Here is a 10,993-nt window from a genome sequence, read left to right as displayed (position 1 = left end):
AATAAAAATAAATGACCAATGGGATAAGGAAAATAAACTTCAAGCTATATTCTCTGAAAACAAGTCTTAATATTTACTGTAGTCGCACCGGTAGTGACGTCATGGCTGTCGCCGGCCAACGAGTTGGTGTTTTTTCAATGTATGCTTCAGATACGAGTCACGACGAGGCGTTCCCCATAGCGACCCCTAGAGGACGCAGTGTCTCGTTCCCTACTCAGGGAACCATGGTTACATAAGTAACCCGAGACGTTTTTCTCTCAAGTTAATTATCCTGGATTTTTTTTTTTTTTTTTTTTACAGTACTCTAGGTCATCCCCAAAACCCTAATGACTCTCTTGCAGGGCTCTGCCATGTTTACTAATGATGAATTCCCCAACATTCCCATGACATTTCAATATCCGGCTCTTCCATACATGTTGCCAGAGCTGGGGAATCCCATCTGGTCAGATTGTGATGGGAAACATAAGCCTTGTATGAGCAAAGAGCAGAAAGTGTGTTTTTCTTGGAGTGGTTGGGTCTGGTGCTCATGGGAGGCGAACATCAGGAGGCACTGAGCGTCGACAGAGCGCAAATGAGGAGCGGAGAGAGAGAAAGTGTGCACAGCCTTCCTGCTCTGGATCCACGGGCACCCATGCCTGTAAGCAAACGCAAACACAACCATCAAGAAACACTATTTAACCTCCCGAAGGAGAGAAAGAGAGCATTGTGGTTTCAATTCTCAGACAGCTCATTCCTAAATCAAAGAGAAATTGCCTAATAATGTAGATAGTGGAGCGGACCTAATACTCAATGTTCAAGAACAAAACAGGGTTTAAAACTGTTTAAAAAAAGATGTAGAAAATTGTCATCAGGAAGTCTAAACTAAATATAAATTAAATACATTCTAATTTATAATTATATATATATTTCTATATTAAATAATATATTCAAGTCAAATTGTAAATATAATTTGTAATTATATACAACTATTTATTTCTAAAATTTATTTACACAGCTATTTCATCACATGTTGTTAAAAATATGCAATGGTTTGGTAGAATGACTCAGGTTGTCAAATGAAACATTTGATCTTTTCATGTTATAACTTATCTAACATATCACATATCACCTTTTGCATCTAAATGTGCCCTATTCATGGAAAGAACCATTATTGAGGAAAGAATCCTCTGAAAGAATCGGGTTGAATCTGAAAGCAAATCTCTGTACGAAGGGGGAGGGAAGTCGAGCTCATTTTGATTGCCTCCCATTTGAAGGAGTGAAGGAATTGGGGGTGATTCTCACTAATTTATATGCAGCTCTGGCTGTGCAGTGACAGAGATAGATAGCGGAGGAGCGTGCATTCCTTAAAAGGTCAGATTCTACGACACACTGAAAGACTGAAGTGAACGGAGCAAAATATTTAGGCATCCAAACTGACTGAATCCCCATTAAGAGCTCATCAATGCCGGCGGAAGACGAAATAAAAGACGGCAACAGGAAATGACTTACTGAGTTGGTGGATGTGGATGGGCTCGCTTCCTTCCCCCAAGCCTCCTTCACTGAGGGTCTTGATCTGAATGACGTAGTTGTCGTTCAGATTGAGGGTCAACTCAACCGAGGTTTTGTTGGTGATGATGGAGTACATGTCGTTATTCCGGTGTCTTCTGTACAGCACCTGCAGATGATGGCACCCAAATCAATCAAGAGCTTCATTCGGAATAATTAACACTAGGGCTGTCAACCTTTTTTTTTTTTTCTTTAACAATATAAGTCCACCAATTTAATGCAATTAGTGGAATTTTTGCTGAAAAAAGCCCCCAAATGAAGATAATTCTAACACATTGTATTATTGTGGCAATACAATATACATACAGGACTCTGATTTGAGGCATCATTCATGTCTGTAGTAGTTTAATATTTAGAGATAGTCTCTAAAGCCCTATTCGCACGGGATTAGTATTATCTCGGGAGTCCTTGTGTGATTTTAAAATTACCCCCCACCTCTGAATTTCGTGTGGTGCATTCGCACGGGATAAGCGAAGCCTGTGATTTTACTCGAATTTACTGACTTATCTCCCGGATGCGATGTCAAGGCTTTGAGAGTCCCGTTCTACGGTCCGGTTAGATGGATAAAAAAAAAAGAGAAACCAATATAGTCTCACGCCCTGTGACATTTACATTTCACCAGGTTAAAATAATATCTCAAGCTTTATGCTTGATTTACTTGTAACACATTAACCTCAAAACCTTTTCAGCTTTTTCTTTCTGCAAATTGTATGGTGTAGCAATATAACAGCACCCAAAATACTATCAAACACTCCAACGCAGCTCCATTCTTCGCAAAAGATGGATAAAAAAGTGCACAGGAAACAAAAACCTCGAAAAACGATATACGACCCGCCAAATGCAGGCCAAATCACAGAGATGCCGATTCGCACGGGACTGATATTATCACAGGACCTCGGTGTTCGGCGAAATATGGTAGGTCATTTGCGGGGGAATTTTTACTTTACAAATTACAGACATGGCTGATTCGCACGGGATTAAGATCACAGATAACCTCCGCAATAATTACAAATGACTGGAGGTCACCAGGTAATACTAATCCTGTGCGAAAAGGGCTTAAGTATAAGAAACAACAGTGATGTAAATATATATATATATATATATATATATATATATACCATGAAAGGAGTTAAACAGGTTTTGCCCTGTTTTTCTAGATGATGTTTACTGATGCTAATGGCTAGTGCTTTTCCCTTGAGCTTCATGACTGTTTTCCTTTGTGGGGAAATTAGCACTGTGAGAGCTGTTAATTGCATGCATGTGTAATTAAGAGAGGTGGAACTTGACATGAAATAGCATATGCTGTGCTCTTATCTATAAAAACACACAAATGAATGGTTTTCGGCCACGTAACTGCCATATCTTTGTAGCTAAATTACTGCACCCCGACAACCCTTATTATGTATATCAATAGTATCAGATGCAAATATGCATTGTAGTTCCTGCTGTCATTGTTCGACTCACAATGTAGGAATGGAAATGCCTGACTGCTAAAGGGAAAACAATGTGTTACCTTCGGTGAAACTCTTATAAAATATCCCAATGCATTTTCTGGGTGCAGAGAGATAATGTCACTCACTATGTATCCCGTGACCTCAGATTCAGTTTCGAGAGCGATGACGGGATCCCACTGCAGCACGAGCTGAGAGCCAATCAGATTCCACTCTACGTTCTGAGGGGGCTGTCCAGGCGCTGAGATTGGTTGTGTATGAAAGAAATGGGCAGAAAAAGAAAGAAAGGGTTCACAATTTGTGATCAATTGTGCAACCACGTTCGATGACAAGCAGATTAGTACCATCAGCAGGGGAAGTTTCTTTCAGTTCAAATCTGTTGATAAATCAAAACCATTTCTATCACAGACTGACTTGGAAACTGTGATTCCTTCTAATTAGATAGAATTGGTTTCCACAGTTTGATGTTGTGTGAGATTGTGTGTGTTTTTATTGACTATTCCTGGTTTTAATTTAGCATCTAAGTTTAGTGAGAGTTGTTCAGCCCTTTGGGTCAATTTCTGCTGCTTTTAAATGCTTTATAAATAAACATGACTTGACTTCACTAGACTCCTACAAAAATAGATGGTTGAAAACTCCTTCAGTTGGAAAAAATACCTTCAAGTCATGTCACAGCAGGTTCACAGCATGTGTGTAGACTTAGTGATTTGTCCAAAAGTTATAGGTTTTCAATCTTTCACAGACATAACTCAAAAAACAAAGCGTGAATGTACATTTCTGCTAGTTTATGTACTACTTGGTGCCTCAAGCAAAAAAGCTTTTTGAAAACTTTGAAAGATTTGATGTTACCTAAAAAAAAAAAACTCTTGAGGCAGAAATAGATTCCCATAACATTCAGCAGAGTAAAAAATAAAGGTAAATGTAAGATACAAAAAAGATCCATAGAAAGTTGTTCTTAGACCCATCATGGAACATTTTACTAACGTACTGCGGATGAGTAAATCTTCCAGATGCACACATCGAATAGACCTGTCAGCAACACATGATCACGGAATGCTCTCTGAAAATAGTTTGAAATGGACAGTACTTACGTGGTTTTTTGGTGGTAACATTGACAGGTACAGACTGGGGGCCAGTTCCTGCAGTATTGAAGGCACACACCGCTAGATAATACTGAGTGTTCCCTTGCAGGCCGCTGACATTCACTGCTGTGTAGTTTCCAGTGATCCGTACTTTACCCACTGTATCCGGCTTGGTGTCATCTTCCCAGTACACCACCTGTTCGCCAGGACACAAAACAAGGGCATTTTATATATCCTTGACTTTAGTTGTAAACAGCTCTCTGCCGGAAACAATTACAATCACTCTTGCAACCCAGTGTGACCCTAAATATGCAAATTTCTCAAAAGAAGTGCTACTATGAAAATAAAAATGTCTTGGCACGTTCATTTAACTTAAATGGTTTGTAATGGAAATATGTTAATTAGGTTTACAGTGTTAAATCTCAGGAATATATACAAAGTAAATGCCAATAATTTTTATCTGCGGCCAAAGAAGGTGAGATATGATTTGCATGGAATTTATTACATGTTGATTTCTTTCAACATGACTTGATTTCACAAAGATCAATAACAAAGTGATCAGTTCAGATATTTGATACACGTGTTTGACTTTTTATTATTCACTTCATTTAGCTGATCATTTGAGTCTTTTCTGCAAATTACAAGCTTGAGAACATATCTCTGGCTGCTGGAAATATGATATTCTTTTGAAATGGTATGTAGATTCTCTTGAGGATATGAAATTTCAATTAACATTTAGCTGTGTGCTAGGTGAGAAACAATTAGGCAGCGGAAATGAAATAATTAATTATTAACCCCAGGTCATATGTAATATCAATATTGAGGCATTAAGTATAAGAAGATTTAAGCCAATTTCAAAATTAGACATTAATGAGATCTGCCCAAGGGAGGCATATTTCTGAATTATTTCTTTTCTACCTTTTGCTCTCTCTGTTTTTGCAGGATGTAGTACATTGCATCATTCAGACTTGAATTGAGAATTCAGTTATTCATTCTAGTTCAGTTCTTAAATTTAAATTAAGGTAGCAAACAGGATGCAGAATTTTAATTCAAAAGAGAATGCAAGAAAGTAGAACTAAAATGAACAAATTCAAAGGAAGTCATTTGTATTTTGTCTTTTGGGTACACTGTAAATAAAAATCTGTAAAAGTTATTCACCATATATAGTATGGAAACTTACTGATAACCAATTAACAGGTTTTTACTGTAGCATTTTTACAGTCGTTTACTGTTAAAATCACAATATTTTTTTACAGTGTACTTTTAGCTGATATTGAGACTTTTTTTGTTTTTGTTTACACAGCCGTTTAAAAGTTTGGGGCTGGTAAGATTATTACTTTTTTTTTTTTGAAGGAAAAAATCCTACCTTTTGAAAGAAGTCTTCTACACTTACCAAGGTTGCATGTACTTGATCAAAAACAGAGTAAAAACATTAATATTGTAAAAATACTATTACAATTTTAAATAACGGTTTATTTTTTAAAAATTTTTTAAATGTAATTTATTTCTGTGATTGAAAAACTGCATTTTTTAGCAGCCATTACTCCCGTATTCAGTGTCACATGATTCATCAGAAATCTTTCTAATATGCTGATTTTCGAGCATTTTTTTTAATTAATATTAACGTTGAAAACAGTTGTGGTGCTTAATATTTTTGTGTAAAACTTGAACCATTTCATTCAGAATTCTTTGATGAATAAAAAGTTCAAAAGAACAGCATTTATTTGAAATAGAAATTCTGTAATAATGTAAAAGCCTTTAATGCGTCCATGCTGAATAAACGTGTTAATTACTTAAATAAATAAATCAATAAAACCTTATTGACCCCAAACCTTTGAACAGTAGTATTTCATTTGAACAGTACATTTCATCATATTTAACAAACTTTTGTGGATCAGGGAAGAAGAACACTTAATTTCCCTGAATTAATTACCTGTGTTGAATTATTCTAAATTGCAATTCAAAGTATGCAAAGTAAACCCACCTGTTATTCCGAATTTAATTCCAATTCAGCTTCCTGTAGGTTTGACCAATGCAATGCAAATTCCAAGTCATGAATTGAAAAGAAGTCAGATGTTCTTGCTTCCACTGAACCACAAGATGTCCAAATTATTACACAGATAACATAATTGATATTTAAAAAGTAGCATTAAATTAGAAAAATGCAAAGTAGATGCATCTGCATTAACAGTCTCAGACTGTTGGACCTTACTGTTTGGTTTTGTGCAAAAGGAAATGCAGTGATAGTTTAAAAAGGAACTTTCCATTTCAAATGCTGCAGGTGCTTCAAAGGGCCATGAGCACAAATAAATGGTATATACGCATACAGGGCCGTTTCCTTGATCCATGCTGCTTTGATTTGGTCTTTCAGTCCTCGCTAACCAAAGACGAGACAAAAATAAAACCAAAAAGTTTTCCCCTCATCTAGAATCCAGTGACATGATAGTTCTATTCTTTCCAGACAATATGGCTGCTACCATGGCAACGTGGCGGTTTTGTGCCGCAGGGCAGGGGTGACAGAGATGGAGAGAGTAGCTTGTGAGAAAGCGAGACTCTCTTTGCATTCTTGAAAGGCCAGTGAAGAGCTTTCATCCAGCTTCTAAGAGCCACAGACATTTAACAAAGCAGCGGCGTTGTCTAAACACTGGCATTCTCCATGTTTGAGGTAGCATGGGAGAGGTGAGAAACACTTTTAATAATCGCTTGTGATCCCGATCGCATTGTTAAGGGGAAAACATGACATTTAATGTGGCGAAGGGGAAGACAATGCGAATCAAACCTCATATCCGAGAACTCTTTCAGGGGTCGACGCAATCGGCTCCCAGGTAACTTCGATGTCGGCCGCCGACAGACTTTTTGCTGACACTCTCTCTGGCGCTACGCTTGGCACTGTGGAGAAACGGAGAGATGTTGAGGCTCTTATTCAAAAAGCTTTACACAGCCATCGAAGTAAAATTGGATTAAGTCAGAGAATGAAGCCCCGGTCTCACCTGAGAGAGGCCCTACGTCATTTTAATGGGAACTATAACTGACAGAGAAGGAGACAATCTGCTGGGAAAATTCAATTAACACTCTAGCACATGAATAGGCCTGTAAGTGTCTAGCAGGATTTGTTGTAACCTATAGGCGCAATAACTAATATAAGGTTGTCATTCGCAGCTTGAACGAGGGAGGAGGGGCGTAAACTGTCTCAATCAACTTATTCCATCATTCTCATTCAAGGTCACACCTGTATGTGCGAAGGGAGGGAACCGAGACCATGTTTGAGAACGTGAAGGGACTACTGCTGAGTCTGACTGTGTTTGTGTGTTCCTAATGGTTTAGCTCCACAGGCCCACACAATGTATCGCTGACTGGCCTATATTAGTATTTCCAGATGATTAGGCCAAAATTGAAAGCAGATAACATCAGGGCTCAGACTATTAGGCTTATATGTAGGATTAGTGATATGAACTAATTGTACTATTTTGCTTATTTTCTAAAGCAAATATGTGTTATTTTTGCTATTGCTGACATTTTCAGTCTAGTGGATGATAACAAGAAAAAAAAACAGACACAGATTTGCATACAGTACCATTCAAACATTTTTTTAAAAGAAATTAATACTTTTAATTAGCAAGCATACATTACATTGATCAAAAGTGACAGTAAATAATGTTTAAAAAATCAATTTCAAATAAAGGCTTTTCTTTGAAATGTTCTATTCATTATGGTTTACACAAAAATAAGTAGCACAATTTTTATCAACACTGATAATAATAACTCAGCATATTAGAATGATTTCTTAAGTATCTGCACACTGGAGTAATGATGCTGAAAATTCAGCTTTGGCATCACAGGAATAAATTCTAGAATAAAAACGTAAAATATATTAAATTGCAATATTATATAACAATCTATGCAAATAAATGCAGCATTAGTAAGCATGAGAGACTTTTAAAAAAACATAAAAAATGTACTTTTGAATGGTAGTGTATATGATCTATATCTAGAGACCAGAATATCATATAATATCATATCATAGCCATATCAGTTACAACATTGTAGGAAAGCAGCATTTTTTTTTTAATTCAAACATTGTACCTAATAAAAAAAGTGTATTCATCACTGTAATGTACAAAAAAATGCTTTTTGTGAATATTTCAATGACTGATCTGAAGTACGTTCTATAATTGGAACATGCTGTCTGTAAAAGAGGCATGCAAAATAATAATTATACTATTTTAATTATTTTATGTATTAAAATAATAATATTATTGGCCATCACATTATTATATAAAATGACCTCTATTCTTTTTCTAATCTATCTACTTGTTTTTTTTATTTTTCATTAAAGAAAAAAGAAAAAAAAACCTTGCTATAGACTAACCGAGACTTGTCATAGCACCTATTTTTTTTGTTGGTTTTGAATGCTCCTGTTGTCTTCATTGGTAAGTCGCTTTGGATAAAAGCGTCTGCTAAATGACTAAATGTAAATGTAAATGTATAGGCCTATTACTCTTAAACTAAGTAATTACCAGTTGTTTTTATCTACCTAAACTTCAATATCACTACAAATCTCTAAAAATCTGATTAGGAAAAATGTTATTCTGTGTGAATGAGTTTGTGATTGTGAGTGTTGATCCACTCTACCTTCCTCTGCAGAGAACACTGTTGCAATACTGCTGAAAGGTCCTTCTCCACGGTTGTTGAATGCTCCCACTTTGACGTTGAATGGTGAGAACGGTGGCATGGTGTCATTTCGAAAAACGTAGCGGGTGACGCTGGGTGCCGAGATCACGGCTCGGGTCCAAGTGACCATTCCCACTGGCCGGAAAGCGATGATATAACCAAAGCCCTCTCCGTTCTGCAACTCCTCTGGAACAGGCTTAGAGTGGAACACAAAACTATAGTGATATTAAAACAAATTGAGGTCAACACATCAACTGACCCACATGACAACAGGGCTTTATTAGCACTTAGTTTAAAGTGCACTTTCTTTCTCAAGTCACTTTAATTATTATGCATGCTGTATTCATGACTTCATATTAGTAGAGAGACTAGATGGAACATTTGAAGGACTTAAGTCACCTGAAAAAATATGGTGGAAAAAATAAACACACTTTTCCTCTCAAACATACAAGACCACCAAGGTTGGGGTCTGTAAGATTTTTAAATATTTTTGATAGAAGTCATTTATGCTCACCAAGGCTGCATTTATTTGATCAAAATACAATAAAAACAGTAATATTGTAAAATATAATTACAATTGTTTTCTATTTTAATATATTTTAAAATGATTACGTGATTCTTCATGCATTTTAAATAAATAATAACAGCTGATCTGGTGCTCAAGAAACATGTATTATTATCAGTGCTGAAAAGAGATATAATACATTATATTTTTGTAAGAAATACGTTTTTTTTTTAGGATTATTTGATCAAATAGAAAGTTCAAACGAACAGCATTTTACTGTTCATTGTTTAAATGTTTTATTAACCCCCCCCCCCCCCCAAAATTTTTATTTTTAATGTATATATTAATTTGAAAACAGAAGTGTTTTACTGTTTGTATCATTCTGCTTTTTACTGAAGTTGCATATTGTGCCACTAGTTACAGAATAGTAGGCAAAAATGGCTCTCCAACATGTTTTAGAATTTAGGTTAGCTAAAATAGACTAAATCACTAATACAGTTCATAAAAGCCTTTGAAAATCCAAATGAATGCATTTCTTATTAATATTAGACTTTTCCCTTGCTAAACCCTTATTTGCTCCATGATGTGTCTGAACAGAAAGAAGCCTATTTGTGAAGGAAATACACTTCAAAGAAACTCTCTGGCCCTGAGTTAACTTACATTTGGAGGAGAAGTAGTAAAGCCTGGAGTCCAGAGGCCAGGATGGAGGGGTCTTGGTGCGGGCAACGATCATAAAATGGCTACATTTCATTCTACACAATTAAGCACCGGCATTTAGCCCAGGCTGGCCGAGGGAGCAGTAAAATCTGAAAAATGACTTACCTCCCATGTTATCACTAATTCCGATTTGGTACCTCCTCCGCCTCCGACATCAGTGGGAGCCGTGTCAGGCACTGCAGGCAAAAACCAAAAGAAGAGATTAAAATGCTGCCGGCAGAGCTCAGATTGGGATTTTTCATTGTATGTTTGAGCATCAAAAGTGTATTTAAATGTTCATCACAAAAAGGCTCTAAACTATCCCTTTCACAGAGGTTCTACCTTTAAACAATCCCTCAGAAATTTGTGAATAAAATAATGCGTTTTTGGAATAGGTTTGAGTGTTGCATGTGGAATAAAAGTGATGGATGTGACAGATGACGGGAGAATTGAGGATGTTTGGTCTGCTCCAGTGCTTTCAATTTCAGTGCCTGTCTGGAATAAGTCTGTCTCACACTAGCATACTCACTAGCATCTTCTGTTCTGATCTTGGTAGACGGGGGACTGGGCTCTCCCATCCCGACACTGTTACTGGCCAGGACTCTGAACTCATATTCCACCCAAGCGTTCAAACCCACCACGGTTGCAGTCAGAGTGTTTCCATTGATCACCTCAGGAACTGAGCATAAGAAGAACAGTAAAATACAATAGCAACTAACTGAAATACAATAGTTAAAGCACTAAAAGTTTACAAAAAAATTAACTTCTATATAAAATTCGAAACTAATAAAATGACAAAACATAAAATTCTTAATGTAAAAAAATTATAATTTAAAATAAATTAAAATATTATATATAGTAATTAAATTGACTTAAAACTAATATAAACTAAATAAAATTAAAAACTAATAAAAATGACAAAAGCACATAAAAAGCAAAACTAAAATTCTAATTCAGATCGCTAGATATACAGTATATATATATATATATATATATATATATATATATATATATATATATATATATATATATATATACTATAT

At 36.0% G+C, this 10,993-nt stretch overlaps 1 protein-coding gene across 1 annotated transcript in view; it reads right to left on the bottom strand.

Annotated features, from left to right (window-relative positions):
• Positions 1-272: 272 nt before the first annotated feature.
• The window catches only part of cntn3b (contactin 3b), a 73,280-nt gene continuing 62,559 nt past the window's right edge, over positions 273-10,993 (bottom strand). Inside the window, exons 16-23 of the mRNA XM_016238945.1 lie at positions 10,480-10,629; positions 10,077-10,147; positions 8,711-8,945; positions 6,858-6,967; positions 4,088-4,274; positions 3,125-3,237; positions 1,489-1,654; positions 273-635 (exon numbers count right to left, since the gene is read on the bottom strand). Of these exons, the coding sequence (XP_016094431.1) occupies positions 541-635; positions 1,489-1,654; positions 3,125-3,237; positions 4,088-4,274; positions 6,858-6,967; positions 8,711-8,945; positions 10,077-10,147; positions 10,480-10,629 (1,127 nt within the window). The 3' untranslated portion in view covers positions 273-540. The remainder of the gene's footprint in view (positions 636-1,488; positions 1,655-3,124; positions 3,238-4,087; positions 4,275-6,857; positions 6,968-8,710; positions 8,946-10,076; positions 10,148-10,479; positions 10,630-10,993) is intronic.

Source organism: Sinocyclocheilus grahami, unplaced genomic scaffold (assembly GCF_001515645.1).
Source record: "Sinocyclocheilus grahami isolate Dianchi unplaced genomic scaffold, SAMN03320097.WGS_v1.1 scaffold551.1, whole genome shotgun sequence".
Lineage (NCBI taxonomy): Eukaryota > Metazoa > Chordata > Actinopteri > Cypriniformes > Cyprinidae > Sinocyclocheilus > Sinocyclocheilus grahami.
The sequence above is the reverse complement of the archived record's forward strand: the minus strand, read 5'-3'. Positions and strand labels throughout refer to the sequence as shown.